The sequence below is a fragment of the Nannospalax galili genome, unplaced genomic scaffold (assembly GCF_000622305.1).
Source record: "Nannospalax galili isolate Female #2095 unplaced genomic scaffold, S.galili_v1.0 scaffold1077, whole genome shotgun sequence".
In the NCBI taxonomy this organism is placed as follows: Eukaryota; Metazoa; Chordata; class Mammalia; order Rodentia; family Spalacidae; genus Nannospalax; species Nannospalax galili.
This window is the reverse complement of record NW_008340429.1, coordinates 1,303,215-1,324,659: the sequence shown is the minus strand read 5'-3', so window position 1 is coordinate 1,324,659 and position 21,445 is coordinate 1,303,215. Positions and strand designations below refer to the sequence as shown.

The 21,445-nt window shown below is 42.6% G+C and overlaps 1 protein-coding gene across 3 annotated transcripts in view; it reads left to right on the top strand.

The window, feature by feature from the left end:
- The window catches only part of Diaph1 (diaphanous related formin 1), a 103,411-nt gene extending 83,189 nt beyond the window's left edge, over positions 1-20,222 (top strand). For all 3 annotated transcript variants that reach the window (XM_017798806.2, XM_017798805.2, XM_008835505.3), the window contains 10 exons: positions 2,251-2,346; positions 7,563-7,657; positions 7,962-8,063; positions 8,263-8,502; positions 8,614-8,743; positions 9,477-9,601; positions 10,119-10,283; positions 10,384-10,519; positions 12,584-12,670; positions 19,156-20,222. In XM_017798806.2, coding sequence (XP_017654295.1) covers positions 2,251-2,346; positions 7,563-7,657; positions 7,962-8,063; positions 8,263-8,502; positions 8,614-8,743; positions 9,477-9,601; positions 10,119-10,283; positions 10,384-10,519; positions 12,584-12,670; positions 19,156-19,313 — 1,334 coding nt within the window. In that variant the 3' untranslated portion in view covers positions 19,314-20,222. The remainder of the gene's footprint in view (positions 1-2,250; positions 2,347-7,562; positions 7,658-7,961; positions 8,064-8,262; positions 8,503-8,613; positions 8,744-9,476; positions 9,602-10,118; positions 10,284-10,383; positions 10,520-12,583; positions 12,671-19,155) is intronic.
- The last annotated feature ends 1,223 nt before the right edge of the window (positions 20,223-21,445 follow it).

The window sequence follows — 21,445 nt, the reverse complement described above, 5'->3', positions numbered from 1 at the left end:
AGATTTTAACCCTCCTCCTGCCAAATCTCTGGTTCTCCTTCCTGCTTGATTTTCTTTTCACAATACTTCCTATCACCTAACATAATAATCTCATCTATTGGCTAACTTAGACTATTTTGCTTTATTAAAACAAAGATGATTCTTGCCTTTCATTTTGTTCACTTGTTTTATTTCCATTGCCTGACAGCCTGGCACACATTATGTATGTAACTAATCTTTATATAATTAGCATTTCATTTCTCAAATTGGAACTCCTAGGCCAAAGGAATGAATGTTTCCTACAGTACTGGGGGTTGAACTCGGGCTTCAAGCATGCTAGGCAAGTTATATAACCTTGTGTTATATAACTTGGTTTTTGTTTTGATTTATTATTTTTAACCATATACTATTTTGCATGTGGTCTAAAATCAAATGGTGTAAAGGGGGCATATATTCTAGCTAGGCAGTGGTGGCCCATGTTTATAATCTCATACCTGGAAAGCAGAGACAGATTGTTGAAAGCCTAAGGCCAGTCTGGTCTACATAGCAAGTTCCAGCCCAGCCAGAGCTATTTAGTGAACTCTTGTCTTAAAATCCGAAAAGGGGCGGGGAGGGGGGAGGCTGAAGAGCTGGCTCAGTGGTTAAGAGCACTGACTGCTCTTACAGAGGACCCGGGTTCAATTCCCAGCACCCATATGGCAGCTAACAACCATCTGTAACTCCAGTTCCAGGAGATCTGATGCCTTCTTCTGACCTCCACAGGCATTGCACAACATGGGTACACTTACACACTCATGCAGGCAATACACTCATACATGGAAAATAAGAATTTTTTAAAAATTAAAAAATAGGTTTCTGTTAGAAGTATTCTCCTACTCGTGTCCTCAAGCATCCCATTCCTTTACTTAGTAGCAATTAATTGTTAGTTTCTTCACTTTCAGAGCTATTTCCCTATGGCTTTCTAAAAAGCTGTTACCAAGTTACACCATAGGAAAAGTTATTTTATAGTTTTTATCTGTCCAGAACAGTTCCTATTTGTTTTTCTTGTGTACTGCTCAGCCCTCCTCAAGAGCCAGTGCTAACCAATTTTAATGAATTTTACTATAGTTAGCTGCTGAAGTGATAATAAAATGTTTTGCTCATGACATTGAAACACAAAATGATGAGAAATGTCTACACTTATAAAGGAACAAACATAGGCTTTTAAAAATCAGAATGATACATATGGTAAGCCAGAAAACATTGAATAGTTATTGAATAAAGTACAGATCGCAAATGCCATAAGAGTTAGTTTAGCAAAACAGAGTGGGCACATTTAGCAGGAATGACTTAATGAAAAAGGATGGATATATTGCTTTAAAGAGTGTAAGAAAGGCTGGGCATGGTGGCATATGCCTTTAATCCCGGCACTAGGGATGAAGAGGCAGGCAGATCTCTGTGAGTGCAGCCAGCTGGGGCTACAGGGAGACCCTGTCTCAAAAAAGACAAAAACAAACAAGAGTGTAAGAAGAGTGTGGAAGGAGAGGTGTGTATCTCTCTTCGAGTTCACCCAGATGATACATAAATGATATGTATTATTTTGTTTCTAAACCCATCTTAGAAATTCTTTAGTATGCCATCAGATTTGTAGAGATGAAAAACAAAACTTTTGTAGTAGAGAGAAGACTGTTTTTATAGCAGTGCCAGTGAGAAGTTCTATGAAGAGGTATCAAATTCAGCAACAATTGAGATCATAGGCAGCTGGTAAAGTACTGCAAATTGTATAGGGAAAGTCATAGTCGAGGTAGACATTGAAAAATAATGAAAAATTCTAACAGGCATAAAAGGATAATAGTAGAAGACTCTAGTATAGGGGTTAGTAAGCTGTCACATACTATTTTTTTAATAAAGTTTTATTGGAACACACAGCCATACCCATTTATTTATGTACTGGTTTATGGCTGCATTCATGCTACAGTGATGGAACTGAGATATTGAGGCAGATCATATGACCTACAATGTCTACAATATTTACTCTTTTGTTCTTCAGAGAGTTAGCTGCTCCTTGTAAGTAAGAAAGTATTGATAACTGTTGAAGAAATGGAAATGAGAGCTTCAGGGGTGGGGCATTCATTAATAGAAGAGTGGCTAGAGAGATGAGCCTTGAAGGAACACACTGGAGAGACAGTTACAGTAGAGCAATAGCAAAAGGCCTCTGCCTGGCAGAAGTTGTTTGGTAATGCACAGAGATGACTTACTGGTAATCATGTTTTTCTGACCTTTTTCCTCTAGCCAAGAAGGATCAAGAAGGTGGAGAAGAAAAATCTGTGCAAAAGAAAAAAGTAAAAGAGCTAAAAGTGTTGGATTCAAAGACAGCACAAAACCTCTGTGAGTAATTCTTGTAATTTGACACTGTGAAAGAATTCTTCTAAGAACTTACTTCTCTTAAGTCTAAGGTCCCTCAGTGGTAACTTCCTTTTGTTGAATTCCTGCTCTGTGCCAGGCATTGCATAGTAAATTTCTAGTATCTCATCTCATCCCTTTAGTAGCATGGCAAGTTTGACAGGTGTCTAATAAAACTTTTAGGAATTTGCCTAATCATAGAGCCTAGTAGGAGACAGGCCTCAGATTTTAACCTCAGACTTTTTGTACTTGTTTCATTTTACTGGGAATGAAGAGAGTTGAGGTGGGGTCTACTATGTGATCCTGGTTGTCATGGCTTCAGCCTCCTGAGTTCTTGGGTTATACCACTATTCTGGGCAGACTTTCTTCTTTCCAAGTCCTACTCTTTATATCCACAGAAAATCTACCACAAGTGCTCTCACCATGGCACATTTCCTTTGCACTTCTGAAAAGGAATGAGATACTATCTTGGCTTCAATTAAAACTAAAATTACATTTTTTTAATTTTTAAAAAATTTATTTGTGGGGCTGGAGACATGGCTCAACAGTTAAGAGCACTGACTATTCTTCCAGAGGACCCAAGTTTGATTCCCAGCACCCACATGGTGGCTACGAACTCCTTAACTTCAGTTCCAGGGGAGTCTGACACCCTCTTCTGACCTCCACAGCATTGCACGACACACGTGCAGGCAATACACTTATACACATAAAATAAAAATAATAAAATATATTTTAAAAAAATTTATTTGGGGGCTGGAGAGATGGCTCACTGGTTAAGAACACTGACTGTTCTTGCAGAGGACCTGGGTTCGATACCCAGCACCCACATGGTAGGTAACAACTGTTTCTGACTCCAGTTTCAGGGGATCTGACAGCCTCTTCCATCCTCCGCTGGGCATTGCACGACATGGCTGCACTTAACCTACATGCAAGCACTGCACTCATACACATAAAATAATAAAGTGTTTTTTAAAAAATATTTATTTGTAGCCCAGCATGGTGGTGCATGCCTTTAATCCTGGCGTTCAGGAGGCAGAGACAGGCGGATCTCTGAGTTTGAGGCCAGCCTGGTTTAGTGAGTTCTAGGCCAGCTGGAGCTACAGAGAGACCCTGTCTCAAAAAGACCAAAAAAATTTTTATTTGTATTTTATGTGTATGAGTGCATGTATATAAATGCACCATGTGCGTGCAATGCCTGCGGAGGCCAAAAAAGGAGTTGGGTTCCCTGGAATTGTTATGGATGGTTGTTTGTTGCCATGTGGGTGCTGGGAACCAAAACCAGGTCCTCTAGAAGAGCAGCCAGTGCTCCTCACTGCTGAGCCGTGTCTCCAGCTCCAACTAAAATTACTTGAAAATGTAGGATAAATGAGGTAAATCTTGTACTTCTCAGAGTAGGATCAGTAACACCAGAGAGTTCAGGATTCAGTACCGAGTTCTCCTGTTCTGACTTGCTACTCATACCGAGAACCCTGATTAATAGAAAAATTTCAGGTCAGAAATTCTTCAACATGCTCATTTCAACAGGACACACACTAAAACAAAAAGTTCTCCACAAAGTTGATATGGTTACTGTCTGTTTCGTGGTTAGAATGAATGCTGTTTTTGTTGTTCATCTCAGCTGTTGATCTGTACCTACTTTATGCTGAGTAATACAGATTTAAATTTTGTTCAACAAATATTTATGGGTCTGCTGTGTGATCAGCTCTGTTAGGTACATGCTAGGCATGTGTTCTAGAGATGAAAGGGTATATATTCATAAAGTTCATTGATAATCTTAAGAGTTAATTGTCTTCATTTTTCCACATGAGAAAACTAAAGTTCAGATGTTATGACTTGGCTAAAATCACCCAATTCCCCAAATGAAATACACATTATTCTTGACCATATAATGTTAGATTATTAGCCGTAGATATTACTAAGTGGAGTGTGTGGTAATGTCTCTTTATAGAAACCAAAGCAATGTCAGTTTCTCTTCCTAAGAGTGTACCTAGGAACGTAAAATATGAGTAATTGTTATTTTGGAAAATGATACAAGGAAGATTATAATATAGTGCATTATTGTTCTCAGTGGAATGACATTAATATGGGAAAGAGAATTTAGAAAAAGAATGGGGGGATCTGTGTTTCTCCTTTGGAACCCCTCCCATTCTTGGGAGTTCTTTTTTACTCTTCCTTAATAAGTCTGTATTTACTCTGCTCAAAAAGGAAAAGAAAAGGAATTGAGGGGCTGGGGATATAATGCAGCAATAGAACATTGGCCTAGCATGTCCAAGGTCTTGGTTTCAATTCCCCGGAACTGGCGGGGAGGGGCCTATGGAATTAGATTATTTTAGGGTAGGACAGTCTAATTCAAGAATGTCTTTTTAAAAAAACATTTATTTTATATTTTGTGTATGAGTGTAGTGCACCCTTGTTGTACAGTGCTCACAGAGGACAGAAGAGGGTGTCAAATCCCCAGGAATTGGAGTTAAGGATGGTTGTTAGCTGCTATGTGGATGTTGGGAATTGAACCTGGGTCCTCTGCAAGAGCAGCCAGTGCCCTTAACCACTGAGCCATCTCTCCAACCCCAAGAATGTCTTACATGCCCATTTTATTCTAAGGATCCCAATCTAAGTCAGATAATCTCTCTCCTCTTGTCTGGTGGGGCAGAAAGGTAAGTAATGACAGAAAGTAGTAAGTACTGCCATAGAGGTATGCTAGAATGCTTAGACCAGTACCAGGAAGGAGGCTTCTTGATCAAGAGTGTTGAAGAGGCAAATCTAAGAGCACATTCTCAAGGAGTTACTGCTTAACCTATAGTTACTGAAAGAATTTCTAGGAAGAATTAAGTGAAGGACAGGGATTGTCTCATTTCAGGAAAGGGGTGAGCCCGTATGCTTGAGAGACATTGTGTAGTCTGGGAACTGCAAATACTTATAGCTATGGAAGTGATTGAAGAGATTTAAATTAGGAAAATGAGTGTTACAATCCTGCGCAATTCTTAGGAAGGCTGCTTTGGTAAGTGATTTTTTCAGGCTGAGTTTCTGGGTGCGAGAATAGTAGGAAGAAAGATGAGCTGTGTTGATGCTTTAAACTAGTGAAAGATAATCAGGACTGAAAACTAAGGTAATAAGAATGAAATGGAAGGCACAGATAGGAAGAACTACTAGGGCTTAGTGATTGAGGAAATTAAAGAGTTGATTCTTGAGTATCTAGATCACTTTATGAAAGGTGCTATCAATATCCTGAATTAGGCCACTTTACTAAAGAAGTCCCTCTTTTTGGGAAGAGAGTAGTGGCTAGTGGATATGGGTAAGAGGTGGCAAGGTGGGATCTTGTGCAGAACACACTCATATGACTGCTGATTTTTATTGGCTTTCTGGGGACAGAATGAAAGTTATATAAAAAAGAATACAGTGTATTTTCAGAATGCCATGGAGTAAAGAAAACATGTATTTATAAAAGAAGGGAACATTTATTCAGAGGTTCGTGTGTGTGTGTGTAATAAAACTTAAAATTTTAAATATTTTATTATTTTATGTGTATGAGTGTATTGCCTGCATGTATGTGAGTGTACCTGTGTTGTGCAATGCTGCGGAGGTCAGAAGAGGGTTTCAGATTCCCCTGGAACTGGAGTTAAGGATGGTTTGTAGCAGCCATGTGGGTGCTGGGAATCAAACCTGGGTCTTCTACAAGAGCAGTCAGTGCTCTTAACCTCTGCGCCATCTCCCCAGCCCCTTGGTTGTGGTTTTTAAGATGGAAGAGACTTGACTATACATATTCTAAAGGAGAAGGTTAGGGCTGCCTCTTTTGAGGAACGGATATGAGAGAGGAGAAAGAAAGAGAGAAGGAGAAAGAGAGAACCAGAGCCTATGTGGGATATGAGAGAGAGAGAGAGAGAGAGAGAGAGAGAGAGAGAGAGAACCAGAGCCAGTGTGTGTTTGTATAATATATAAGAGTACATGCTAATAAGCCTCCAGAAGCATTGGCACAACTTTTTTCTTTAGGTGATTCCAAAACAGTCTTTACCCATTTTCTAATCAGCTCTAGTTGATGCTCAATTTTTAATCGGTATAAGATAAAGCTGACAGGTAATTTTCTGAGTGGCCTAAGTTTTTCTTAATGAAAAAGACTAAGGTCTTCTTAAGACAATGGGGTGGGGCAGTATATTTTGGAGGAGGTGCCAAAAAGATGGTAGGGAGTGGAATAGGAGCACCCACAAAGATTGCTTGGCAGCCCTGAGGCCCTCGCTATCATTGGTCTGCCACTGATCTGCATCAGCCCAAGTATAAATCCAGAGGAGGTGAGACAGCTGGGTTAGCAAGGTGTGGCAGGAGCAGGGAGCAAGGGAATGGCTGTTGTGACAAGAGTAGTGCTAATGGGTAATAGAACAGCCAAGTGAGAGATGGTGGTGTCCAAGCCAGATAGAGAAGCTAGGGTAGATGGTCAAGAGTCTAGAAGGAGCACGACACAGGTACACTCACATACATGCAGGCAATACACTCATACACATAAAATAAAAATAATAAATATTTTTTAAAAAAGAGACTAGAATGTGAGAGGGATGAAAGGACAGGATGTGTTTATTAGGAAAAGGAACTTGGCAGTTTAAGGATCAATAGGTCAGGGGCTGGAGAGATGGCTCAGCGGTTAAGAGCACTGATTGCTCTTCCAGAGGAACTGGGTTCGATTCCCAGCACCCACATGGTGGCTATGAACCGTCCTTAACTCCAATTCCAGGGGAATCTGAAGCCCTCTTCTGACCTCTGTGGCACTGCATGACACAGGTGCACTCACATACATGCAGGTAGTATACTCATACACATAAAATAAAAATAATAAATAAAATTTTTTTTAAAAAAAGAATCAATAGGTCAAGGCAATAGCAGCTTTGTGGTTGTAGGAAACTAGAGGAGGGCTGGGTATTTTTGAGGTATGTAGAAAACAGCAAAGACTTCCTGTGAACAAAGACAGTCTGGTGTTTGTGGAATGTGGGGAATGAAACAGTGTAACTGCTGTGTGACATGGTGTGGCTGGCACTTACGGATGAATGACAGTGGAAGCCCAAACACTGGACTCATGGGCTTGTGTTTTTACTCTGTAATGGCACAGTGGCTTTGAAAGAATCCCCTTGACAAGATTATCTGTATAAGCTTGCAGGATGAGCTAGACTGGGGAAGAAGCTGAGAAAAACTTGTCTTTATATCTCATTTTTTGGCAGCAATCTTTTTGGGTTCCTTCCGCATGCCCTACCAGGAGATTAAGAATGTCATCCTGGAGGTGAATGAGGCTGTTTTGACTGAGTCTATGATCCAGGTAAGGAGCAAGGCTGTTCTGCCAGAGCTGGCTCTTCTGCACAGCCTCACACCAGCCTCACCTCCTCCCTGTTTGGATGAGAAGGAACTTTCCTCCTCATTGTTGACTTATTTCTCTGGAGGTCAGGTTATTTCAACCTATTTTTCAAAGATTCTGCCACCTTATTAGCTGCCCCCACCCCCATTTTCCTTCATAGTTGTCTTTGGGCAGAGTGTGTACTTACCAGAAAGTCAGTAATTTAGGCTCAGGTTGTCAGCTCATCCCCATACCACATACACAACAAAGCATCTATTCTCTTTTCCAGAACCTCATTAAACAGATGCCAGAGCCAGAGCAGTTAAAAATGCTTTCTGAACTGAAGGATGAGTATGATGATCTGGCTGAGTCAGAACAGTTCGGCGTGGTGGTGAGTAAGGCCTGTGGCAGTTAGCTCTTCCTTCTGGAGGCCAGCCTAGACATTTCCTCCTTGCCTCTTACCACTTTTGAACCCCTTTCTCACTCTCTGCTCTGGAACTCTGATCCTCCCAGAGGAGGCTCAGTCTTCATCTTTTTCTGACTTCTCTGTCTCCATTAGCTGTAATGGAACCACTTGTCTTCCTTACTAGATGGGCACAGTGCCCCGCCTACGGCCTCGCCTCAATGCTATCCTCTTCAAGCTACAATTTGGTGAGCAAGTGGAGAATATCAAGCCAGAGATTGTGTCTGTCACAGCAGCATGTGAGGAGTTACGCAAGAGTGAGAGCTTCTCCAGCCTCCTGGAGATTACGCTGCTTGTTGGAAACTATATGAATGCGGGTTCCAGGAATGCTGGTGCTTTTGGCTTCAATATCAGCTTCCTCTGTAAGGTAAATGATAGGGTTAGAGCAGGAGGACAGAGGGAAGGCTACTTGAGCCCAGTGTTGTCCTAAGGTGATCTTGGGCAGGTCAGGACAAATGATTTCTCCTCTTGCCCCAAGCTTCGAGACACCAAGTCTACAGATCAGAAGATGACATTGTTGCACTTCTTGGCTGAGTTATGTGAGAATGACTATCCTGATGTCCTCAAGTTTCCTGATGAGCTTGCCCATGTGGAGAAAGCCAGCCGAGGTAAAGCAGTTTAGGGCAAAGCTAGAAGGTAATTCTGGGCCAGCAAAATGGCTCAGTGTGTAGAGGCGCTTGCCACCAAGACAGATAACCTGAGTTTAATCCTTGAGAGCCACATCGTGGAAAGAGAGAATGTATGCCAGCATGTTGTCCTCTGACCACCACACCATGGTACTAGAGCGCGCGCGCACACGCACGCGTGTGCGCACACACACACACACACACACACACACGCACACATACACACACACACAGAGAAAGATAACTGGAAGGGTAGGTGTTTTCAATCTAGGTCCATAGCTTCTGTCATTCAGAAAGCATAGGCTGGATTAACAAGCATCAGGCCTTACTATCCTGGAACTAGGCGGAATATTCAGTTGAAGTAGGACAGATGTCTGCCCTGCTTCTGTGTTCCTACATATGTCTCCTCCTTCCCAAACCCTGTTCTCTGAAATAAATGAGACCAATATCTCAGGGGATTCCATAGCTTCTTTCTAATTAAATAAAAACTGTCTTCTGTTAGTACTATACCATGTGAGGGTTGGAAATTCAGTTAGCAAAGAATTATACTTTTACTGCAGAGATCATAGCTTCAGCGCATGAAACAGCTAGAAGAACAAAGAGAATAAAAGGAAGTAACTGCCAGGATAGATATTGGGATTAAAGGGTGAAGCTGAGAGATCTTGAGGCTGGAATTGCTAATAACCTCTTGCTATCTGTTCTGTGTTTCCTATAGTTTCTGCTGAAAACTTGCAGAAGAACTTAGATCAGATGAAGAAACAGATTGCTGATGTGGAACGTGATATTCAGAATTTCCCAGCTGCCACTGATGAAAAGGACAAGTTTGTGGAGAAAATGACCATATCCTTGCTTTGAAAGAGTGACTCCATAGGAAGGGGAAGAAGCACTCCGAGGTCTAAGGAGAGATGATGGTAGTACTCAGTTTTTCTCTTTGAGGTTTTTTCATTAAATACATAGTTTTTTAAAAGTGTCATTTCGCAAGTAAAAGCAAACTTTACAGATAAAAAAGTCTCCCTTGATTTCCTTACTCTGTGCCCCACTGCTGTTAGACACACACCCTCCCTGCCACAGGTAGCCACTGCCACTTCCTGATTTATTTATTTTAAACAGAAACTGCATTGTGTAGCTTTTCCCACATAATATGTCTCAGCCTTGTTTCAATAGTAGTTTATGCCAAATAACCTTTTAGAAAATTGCAACCTCCTATTCTATAGGTGTACCATGGTTTATGGTTCACTCTTTCCCTTTTTGAATATTTAGCTTGCTTCTGTGTTTTCTGTCCTGAGTAATGTCATATTGAACATCCTGTACATACTGTGTTTGTTTGTTGGTCTTGGTCCTTTACTCCTGGTTGCACATCTTTATGAAGGATGCACAGGAACAATATAACAAACTGCGAATGATGCACTCTAACATGGAGACTCTGTATAAGGAGCTAGGTGACTACTTCGTCTTTGACCCCAAGAAGTTGTCTGTGGAAGAATTCTTTATGGATCTGCACAACTTTAGGAATATGTTCTTGGTGAGTAAGTAAGGGCAACCTACTGACTTCTTATGGGGCTCATATTGGTTAGTGGTGGCATATACATGTCCACATTTCCCCTTCCCCTCTCCCACTTCAGCAAGCAGTCAAGGAGAACCAGAAACGCCGGGAAACAGAAGAAAAGATGCGGCGAGCAAAACTAGCCAAGGAGAAGGCAGAAAAAGAGCGGCTGGAGAAACAGCAGAAGAGAGAGCAACTCATAGACATGAATGCAGGTAGGAAGTGGGGCAGGGTGATGGGTTGAGAAAGGAACATTTGGAAGGCTTCTCTATCTAGAATCTAGAAGCCACAGAGAATAGCTCAGGTCTGAGGTTAGCCCTGGCAAATGTATTTTGGCAACCTTCCATCTCTGAGCTCCCGATGTTGGGTTTTAACCCCAGTTTAGCTTCATGCATATTGCAGTTTTCCTTTTTCTCACTTTGCTGTATCTTGCATTATGTTTCATTTCCTGTGTGATCTGGGGATTGCTGTGACACCTACTCTTTCCCTCTGTCTGGCCAAGTGCCCTCTGGCTTGTTATTCCCTATACTAAAACTTCTGGATTCCTAAAACGTTTCCCTGGCTCTTCCTGTCTTGTAGTAGTGACTTGCCCTCCCTTTCTATTTATTTCACCAATACTGTATTCCTAGAACCTCGGCATGTGGTACAGATCTCTGAGATCATAAATAGATTGAACTTCTAGAAGGGGGTGGAAAGCTGGCCACCCTCTTCTTTTGTCAACAGAAACTCTGACACTACCAGAAACATGTCTTTGTTCCAGCACATGGTCTCAATTACTGGCCCTCTGTTTCCTGTCTCTGCTGTTTTCCTGCTGGGATTCCCTGCCCCCTTCCCCCATGGGCATCGGAAATACAGCATGTGTTGCTCATGGCACTGAGCTGATCCTTAAGGATCATAAGCTTTCTGCAAATGATGGGTTCTCAATGCCTCTGGTAAAATTTTGCTGAGCACAAACATAAGGACTACTCTAACATGTCTTATTTCCAAAGACCTTTAAAGTAGTTCCCTTGCCTTTACCTCAGTTGTGTAAAAGCCATCAGCTCTGTTCCAGTAATGCTATTAAAGGTCATACCAAGTATCCTTCATTTTCCTTCCTTTTCTCTCAGGGCTTCTAAGGTTTTTACCCCCTTTGAATTGCATAGGATGTAATGGGGGAAGGTGGAGTCCAATTGGCATTTGGGAGGAGCATTATATACAGTCAGCAGATGGCGTAGTGGACCTTGCCCTACTCTCTGCCCCGGGTCAAGCAAATGAAGTTGGAATGTAGGTCAACTGCACTGTTAATATTCAGACAGCAGGTGGCGGTGGGAGCAACTAACCCCAGCCTTAGAGCTGGCTTCCTACTGGCTCCTTGGGATTTCACTCTTTCAGATTTCAGGAGCCTGAGCTGTTGCCCTGGAAACCGAGCCTGGCTAGAACTAGGATTCTGCATTAACTCTTTGTATTCCAGCCAGGCAGCTCTAAGCTCTTAGATAGAAAACTGTCTTCAGGAAGATGCAGCTACTTTTCATGCGGTACTTAAGTGAAATGTAGTCTTGACCAGTAGTTTCTCTTCCCTTAACCTTTCTCTGAAACCTCAGCTAGGAGTGAAACACTGATAGAAGAAGGAGTGATAGTAGTGATAATAGTTTCTTTACTGCTTTTTATTTTCTTTTTTAAAACAAATTCTTTCTATGTAGGCCAGACTGACCTCAAATTCCAGATCTTTCTGCTTCCACCTCCCAAGTGCTATGAATCACCTTATCTGACACAGTTGCCCATTAATTCAAAATTGTGGCCAGGCATGGGGGCACACATCTTTAATCCCAGCACTTGGGAGGCAGAGGCAGGCCAATCTCTGTGTGTTCAAGGCCAGCTTGGTCTACATAGAAAGTTCCATGCCAGCTGGGGCTACAGGGAGACCTTGTCTCAGAAAGACCAAAAAAAAATTTACAATTGTGGTCTGTGTACTTACCCAGGTCTTGGAGTTAGACAGTTCTAGGATTCTGTGTGTTAGCTCTGATTAGTTCTGACTAGGAAGGCATTATAATAAAGCATCTCGGGGTTTCACTAATAGGTAGGGTTTCACTAATAGACAGTGAATCTTTCTGGCCATTTTAAAAACACAAGTTAGACATGAGTCTGTGAGACTTGAGGTTGAGCCTTTCTTGTCTCTTTTGAACTGTTGGTCAGTGTTGGGGAGGGAGAGCCAACCACATCTATGCATTTCATGTGAAGCTTGACATTTGCCCTACTGCTCTGTCTGAAGAGCATAACATCCCTGTCTTTGTTCTTGATAGAGGGTGATGAGACAGGTGTGATGGATAGTCTTCTAGAAGCTCTGCAATCAGGGGCAGCATTCCGAAGGAAGAGAGGACCCCGTCAGGGTAAGTAAACAAATGGAGCCCAGCTGGCAGTTGATGGGAGTGAGGGGGTCTCTGCTCCTTTTTCTGCCAGTAGAGGGCTGAAGAGTAGAGAATGATACTCTGGGGATTAGAAATATCCCATATCCCTGTACTGCGAGAGGATTATCTTCTTCTCACATTAGAAATCCTGACTTAGTTCCTCAAGCTCCAGTTTTCTAACAACAAATCAATTCTCTTTGACTATTCTTGCATTTCTTTATTCCCAAAGCATAAATTTGATATAGGACATGGGTACCTGAATGGACATTTGTGCATTTGTATGAAAAATAAATGACCTAAATAGAAAACTGTATTTTATATATGCATATATGTACATATGTAAATACAAAAGAAATATAAGTCAAAGTCCTTATTCAACTTTACTAGCAGAAGACATACAGAGAAAGAATAAGAGCACAAGAGCAAGTCAAATTCTGAAGAAGGGGAGTATCATCCTTAGATGAATACAGAGGGACCACACAACTGAAGGATTGGGCTGAACTGAGCCATACATAGAGCTGCCTTTTTCTTTGGGTACAGTTACCTTCCACTGTCCTTGCTTTCCAGCTCCTTAGAACCTCTCTTTGAACACATAGAAAATTTAAGTGGATTACTGAGCCAGAGCCTTTAAAAAGAATTGTGGACAAACGAGCACAAATTACCCATATATTAGTATAGGTAAGGATTAGTGTGTTTGTTTCCTTGGAGGAAAGCATGCAGTGACCAAAAGACTAGTTCAAGAGAAGTTGAGGCCAAAGCTTCCCATTATGTCATGATGACTTGTGCTATCCTGTCTAGTGAGGGCTCTTTGGGAACATAGAAGTGATGGCTTCTTTCCATCAAAGGGTGAGAATTACAGCAAAAATATCATTGTGAGTTAAAGCTCTTCCCTACTTGCTAACTGGTATACTCGCTTTATTTGAAGATGATTGTAAAGAGGATTGCTGGCTTTTGGCTAGTGTAGAACTTCTAATACAATGATGTATCTAGGACCTACAATGTCTGTTACACTCTGGAAGGAGTGTATGGGGAAGAGTATGGATCATAGTAGCCCATATAAACTCAGTTCCTTGGCCCAAATAGTTTGCTATGATTTCCATCTGTAATGGCTACCTGCTTATTTCTACCTATACTCTGACTACCCAGAGGGAAATTCTCTTCCAAGATTGCCTGGAAGTATGACTTTAAATCCTTTCTTAAACAGAAGAGTCTCTGGTCACAACTCATCCATTTTATGGCATTTTCTGAGTACAAGGTCTCTGGAGGGGAGGCATGAGTACAGAGGGCTTAGAACTCTGGACTAGAGCATTCAGTCTTACAGATAAGCAGTAGTACTGCTTTGGTATTCAGTTTTTAGAGATCCTTGCAGTATTGTTTCCTACCCACCTACTTTAAGCCCAACAAAAGTACCATGCATCTCACTTGCCATCTTCCATGACCCTCTTAACTAAGCCCAGCCTACATCAGACTTCGCTGGGGAATTCCCTTTTTAGCCTTTTCCTGAGGAATTGTAGCAGAGTCCCAGATGTTTCCTGTACACAAGCAGCCAGACATCAGTGACTTCCCTTTGCTGGAGAGGCCCCATTCTCCACTGCATTCTTAGTGGGAAACCAGGACTTGGTGGCGCAGAAAGCAAGCATTTTGTCAGAACTACACTTTAAGTACAGAATCTGAATTAGTCAAAGGACTTTCTCCCACTGCAAAAGGGAATAAGAGACTTAGGACACTAGGAAATACTGAAGTTAAAAGAAGTTGAAGATAAGAATTACATAGTTTTAAAAAAAATTTTTTTTATGTGTACTATGTGTACTTGTGTGAGTTTTTACATATACCATGTGCATACAGGAGCCCCCAGAGGCCAGAGAGTGTAGGATCCCCTGGAACTGGAATTACAGGCAGTTAGTTGGTTGTGAGCCACGTGATGTGGGTGCTGGGAGCCAACCTGGGTCCCCTGCAAGAGCAATTGGTGCCCTTAATTGTTGAGCCATCTCTCCAGCCCCCAAGAATTATGTAGTTTTAAACTGGCTCTAGCTTGTAACCTTATCTTTCTGAGCTCTGGGTTTACTAAGCTCACCAAACCTATCTGAGAGAATCTTTCAATGGAACCATTTTTAGTTACTCTGACTAGCTTTTTAGATTTAGGTACTTTCACATAATTTAAAGTGATGTAGCCTTACACCAAATATAAACAGAAAGCTAGGCATCAAGCAACAGGCCAAGGACTAGGGTGGGGTCAAAAGATCAAAACTCAAATCTAGCTCTAGTGCTGTCTTGTTTCCTTAGTGGAGTCACTCAGTGTTTTTGAGACTAATTTTCCTTCTGAGTTGTACTAGAATGGTCTTTAAGGTCTTTCTGGCACTATTACTGCCATACCACCATGACAGTAGGATTAAGAGGACCTTCTCTTCAAAGAATTAAGCAGGAGTTTAGAAGGATCCATTCTCAAAGTTTCAGAGGTCACAAACTCCCTCCACTCAGCTCTTCTACCCTTTATGTGGCTACCTCTGACTGGTCCTCACAAGCCAAAGAACCAGAAGCAGTGTCAGGTGAGTTTGCTTTACAGTCTTTCCCATTCCCAAAGAGGCAGCTGTCTCTTTAGATATTAGCTGTCTCTAAAAGATATTAGCTTTTCCCCTAGAGTCTCCAGGAATGTTAAAATCTTCAGGTCTCTGGAGACATGAGGGAGTGACCGATACACAGAGGGTCACTGAGGAGTTGGAAGAAGAGAGTTCCTATCAGAGCTGGTTCATTGAAAGCTTGTAAACTGCTGTGGTCTACAGGGTGTGGGAGAACAATGGCTGGAGTGTCAAATAGAAGAATCCATGTGATTGTATTACAGCTACTATTTCAGGCAGTGATTGAGTCAGCTTGTGGGTTTAATGACTCAACTTTATCTCCATGCCTGAATTGTACACAGGTTACTTGCTCACTAAGCTGCAAGTCAAGAAAGAAATCTATCTCTCTGTCATACCTTCCTTTTACTATTTCCTGGCTTCCCTATAAAGCTCCATTTAATCCCAGTATAGGTCTGTGGGTTAGCGCCTTGAGAAGACTAACGACGATTGGTATCTGTCCTGCTCCTAGGTAGGAGGAATTAGACAGGATAAGGTTTTGTCCAAGTCTAATGGTAAAACTAGAACTGTAGCCTACTTTAGTGAATCTTAAGTCCAGTGCTCTTTCCACTAAGTCTGTGTTATTGGTTTGGAAATGACAGTGACCCCTCTGTACGAGTCAGAAGTACTTTTTTATATAGTCTTGTGAGGAAAATTCTGGACATGGTAATATTGTACTATGGAAGCGAATGACCCCCCTCTCTAGAAAAAGTTTATAAAAGTATTCTATATCACTGCTTATTCTCCCCAGTTTTATAAAAATAGGGCAGGAGGTATAATTAGGATAGTTTTAGACAATAATGAGTTATTTAGGATGACAATGATTGCCCCATCTGCCCTAGTTTCCTCTTCCCCTGAGGAAGCCTATTAACAAGAGCACTTCCTCTTTAGTAGTTGTTTGTAGTTTGTGTCTTAGAAAAGTTGTCCACCTCTACACCATTAACCTTTTCCTGTCTAATTCAGCTGTGTTCTAAGTGTTAATTGGCAGATTTTACTGGTGTTTTTCTCTTATCTACCTCTGACTTCAAGGATTCTGGCTTCAGAGAGCTTTGAATAATTTTTCAGAACTGTTCTCCATCCCTTCTCAGTCTATAGGGACCATTCCTCTACAGTTATTAATCCTCCCAGATCCCAAGTAGTCAGAGCACTGACCTGGTTCTGTGGCCATTATAAGTACTCAATAGTCTTAAAAAGGGAGGAAGTAAATTTTTCCTGATTGTTCAGATCGCTCAACATCATGGTGACCATGGAGATAGGTTGGAAGCTGGGATGCTTGGGTTCTGTTGATCTTTTGTCATTTGGAATAAGAGTTTTCCCATCTTTAACCTTGAACCACATCATGTCCACCCATAGCAAACCTACTTTCAAGGCTTAAAAGAGAAATTTTTTTCTTCCATCTACCATATTTCCTTGGTTCTTAAGAAATAAGTAATACATCAGCAGCTTCATGAATATAGCAAAATCCTGAAACACTGCCAGATTAGATACAACAGGAAATCTTAGAAAAAGAAGGCAGAAAGGAGCAGCTTAAGGCTTGCTGCCCCACACTTAGTAACTTCTGTGTTGCCCCAGGACAGATGTTCCCAAAGACCAGTGTTCTTTATCCCAGAGTCTAGAAGTAGGTGTTATTTCAACTCATTCATTAGAATCAGACATATGTACATGTACACATAAATACTTGAAGTAATTTTTGACTACTGGAGACTGAACTCAGAGGAGCAGTAAAGAGATACCGAACTATCTTTCTGGACATGAGAAGTGGGGTCCTAGAAAAGTGCGTGTTCACAATCCAGCAAGTGGCTTGGTGAAGCACTGAGGGTATGGGTCACGCATCTGTGGTCTGTACCTAGATATACCCAGACGCTGTCGGCCACAGTTCTCACTGTTCTTTCCCCTCTTGGTAGACAACCCCTTGTGCCCTTGGGAGGAGGAGGTGGAGGAGGAGGAGGAGGAAACTTCTAAGTTGGTAACCTGTGGGCATATTGTATGTTCCCTCCTTGACCTGCGGGCAACTTCTGCATGTGTGAAAACAGTGGCTTTGAGTCATGGCTGCAAGACTGACTGCCCTGGCAAAGACTTGGACTCTTACCCTACTTGGCTTTCACCTACCTAAAGCTTTTTTTTTTGGTCCAAAGCAGACACCTTGTTCACTGCTCCTATGGACTCTCTTAACTCCCTGCTCTTGACCCCCAGCTAGCCCGGAGTCTTCATTTGGAAGCACTAGGCTTTTCATCCCTTCCTGCTTCTTTAAGGCTTAGGCACTGCTTTATGTCTGGCTTTTATTTACACTGTGCACATGCAGTCTCTCTATGCTGTTATATAGGGCATGGGACAAAGTGAGCATCATGAAGTTGGTATGGTCCCAAGGAGCTGCCTTCCTGGTAAAGATTCTGGGGTCAGAAGTCTGGATTCATCAATGAACAAAAAAATCTTGGGGGTTGAGATGTCTTTATAGGGTTCCCCTCTTGGTCAACCTTGACCCCATTTCTGCCTTCTTTGGCATACCTTGTATCACTTCTCCCCTCAGTATGTACATGCACACATGCATGCATACATCTCTTGTAGAGTCCTTAAAGAGGTGAGAAAGAGCCGGGTATGTGCACACTGGTTGTTGGAGAACAACGTGGGGATGTGGTATGAATGTGATGCCAGTTAGTGTCTGGGTTCCTCTTTGCAAGAGTCCCCTCACAAGCTTACTGAAGGCTGCCTTTTGCTAGGACTAGCTCTCTTGAGGCAGCCATGTATTGTGGCCTACAAACATTCTGTGGAGTGCCTGGAAAACAAAAATAATATGTACTAAGCTTAAACCTAGTTAATTCCTACAAACCTAAATGAGAAAATGGGCTTTGAGTACTTCCTCTTGATGTGTCACATAGCCAACACTTAAACCCAGTTTTTTAAAAAAAGGATTTATTTATTTTAGTATTTTATTATTTTTATTTTATGTGTATGAGTGTGTTGCCTTCATGTATGTAAGTGTACACGTGTTGTGCAGTGCTTGTGGAGATCAGAAGTGGCTATTGAATCCCCTGGAACTGGAGTTATGGATGGCTCTTAGCTACCATATGGTGCTGGGAAGAGAACCTGGTTCTCTGCAGCAGCTAGTGCTCTTAACTGCTAATCCATTTCTCTAGCTCCCTAAAGGAATTATTTTTATTTTATGTGTATTAGTGTTTTGCTTGCACCTGTGTATGCACACCATATACATGCTTGGTGCTCTCAGAAGAGGGTGTCAGGTCCTTTGATTATGACAGGTGACTATGAATTACCACGTGGGTGCTGGGAACTGAACCTTAGTCCTCTGTAAGAACAGTAAGCACTCTTAACCACTAAGCCATCTCTCCATCCCCTTAAACCCCCAAAATATGTTAGCTGTATTCAAACCTTCATATTTGCTACCCAAAGGTATGTTGCACATGATGGATTTCTATCCTTCCTTCCTTTAAAGTAAAGACCTCTTGAGCTGGAGAAATGGCTCAGAAGTTAAGAACACTGGTTGTTCTTGCAGAAGACCCAGCTTCGAATCCCAGCACCCGCATAGCAGCTAACAACTGTCTGTAACTCCAGTTCCAGGGGATCCAACAGCCTCTCTGTCCTCCGCAGACATTGCACGATATAGATACACTTACCTATGTGCAGGCAATACACGAATATGCCTTATGATACAATAAAACCACAAAAGTTTCCTTAACATTTAAAAAAATAATAATAATAAAAATAAATAAATAAATAAATAAGACCTCTCAATCAGACAAGGCATAATTGCATGGCTTCTGACTGAACATCTGCTACAGAGTTTGAAAGAGATGAGAAATTAGGTCTTCTGTGTTCAGGTTCTCATGTCTTCTCTTGTAGTCAACAGGAAGGCCGGGTGTGCAGTCACATCTCTGCTAGCTTCAGAGCTGACCAAGGATGATGCCATGGCTGCTGGTCCTGCTAAAGTGTCCAAGAAAAGTGAAGGAGTACCCACAATCCTTGAAGAAGCCAAGGAGCTGGTTGGCCGGGCAAGCTAAGCTGGGATCCTTGGCCATGGCAGCTCCTAAATGGAGCCCAGACTGTCCCACCTGTGGCATGTGCCTAAGGGGTCAAGGGGCTGTCCCTCTGCAGTGGCCACTCCATCACCTGACCCTGTCTTTCTGTCTGGCCTGCTGCTCTCTAAACATCATATCCAGCTTCAGCTGCCTGGAGGCCAAAAGGAAAGAACAGTATGGGGGTGGCTTGAGCCTAGCCCAGCCAGCCCTGGCTGTTGTATTACCAAAGCAGGGTCCATGTTTGCTGCCTTAACCCTGTCTCCTCTCTGTTACCCAGGGGGCCTGGTCTCAGACAAGACCCAGCCTGCTTTGTCAGCCCATTTTCTAGTGGGCCTTCCCCTAGGTCAATCTTGATGAATTTGTGCTTTTCTTTTGTGGTTTCTCTGGCCCTGAGAATAGCATGGGACTTGTGAACCTTTGGGCTAGATCCTTCCTTACACTGCTGTCACCTCTGCTCTTCTTCCTCCTGGCTGTTGTTATTTATTATTAGTGCTGTGGCATCGGGAGCTGCTTCTGTGGAATCAGGAAGCAAATCCCACCCTTTCCCTACCTTCCTGGGAAAGGTCTCCCAGGCAAAGGGTCTTGACCACTCTTATTTGTTCCACTGTGGCCCAGGCCTGAGCTGGAGGCAGGTACCTAGGGCGTAGTGACAGTGTGGGGCCTGCCCACTGCCAGGCTTTGTGCCCTTGCCTCGCTGGACCCTCTGTACCAGCCCCTTGGCCATTGAGCCCCTCCTCATGCCTTCCCCAGAGATTTGATGCATCTCATTTGGAGTGTGGGCTGTAGTGTGACCATCCTAACACCTCACCCTTTGTCTCCAAGGAAATGGGAGGTGGAGCCTCCTGGCTAAGAAATTGTTTTGCAAATGGATCTATTTTTATATGAAAAAAATTTTTTTAAGAAAAATAACTTTCCCCTTCCCCCTCCATAATAGAAGAGGCTTGGATGGTAGGTTCAAGCATTCCTGGGGTTTCTCCTCACAGGCCTCCTCAGTCCTAAACATGGCCTGGATGTTGACTCCATCCCTCAAGACTGGACCCGGTGGCCAAGGCAGATCCTCCCCCAGTATCAGTTCTGAGGCGAGAGGAACCTCTTCTTTGGTTGGGCTGGGCTAGGCTGAAGGGTAGCAGGAGTTCCCAGGCCACACAGTTTTTATGAATTGAATAAATTATCAAGCCAAATGTGCAGATGCTAAGTGGACACTGAGAAGTAAGCACAGGGTTGTCTCCCACACTATATAAACGATGAGCAGACTGGACTGTATGGTGGCCCATACCTCAGGAAGCTCACATCATCTGCTTAGGTCACTTTTGTTGTTTTTTTTGTTTGTTTGTTTGTTTTTTTGTCTTCCTTAATGCCCCTTTTAGCTTCCCCTTGAAGGCTACAGAGAAGAATGACACTGTTAAAGCTTGGCACAGAGCTGGGGAGTGGGGACTGTAAGAAATGTGAGGGAGGGCAATTGCAGGTGACCTTGTGGCCAGGAAGGAGGGTTTGGTTTGCTACAGCTTGTGTCTGAAGGGGCAGTAGAAGCTCCTGGGCTGTCCTGGGAAGACTGTGGTGTAGGGGCCTGTTCTTCCCTGAGTCACCTCCTTCCTCTTGCTCACTGACATCTGGGCCTTTGACCCTTTCTTTTTTAATCACTTTTGCTAAGATGCATTTAATAAAAAAATTTTTTTAAGTACAAGGAACAAAATGCAAACCCCCTCTTGGGCTTCTGGGATGTCATCACCTCCAGTTTGATGGGTTTGTTTCCAAATGTCAATAAAGCATTGAAACAACTGCCTTCAGGGTCTTTTGTGAACATTCTGGGCTGCTTTCTTTTCGAAACTCAGGTAGTCCAGGCTCCTTTTCTATGGCACCCCACCCTGTTGACCTGACAAGTCAGTCAAAAGCTAACCACAGGGCCAGACATGATGCTTGAGCATGATGAATTTGTGTGACTCCTGCCAGGCTGGAGCTCCACTCCAGGCTCTGCCCCTCATTAGAAAACAGGGCCCTCAGTTCAGCTCCTCCTCCACATTGCCACCCAAAGACACTTTGGCTTCTAGAAGTTTTCTTGAACAAACTTCTCTTACCTAGTTTTCTGTGCTAGTTAGTACCTGTGCCTACCCCCC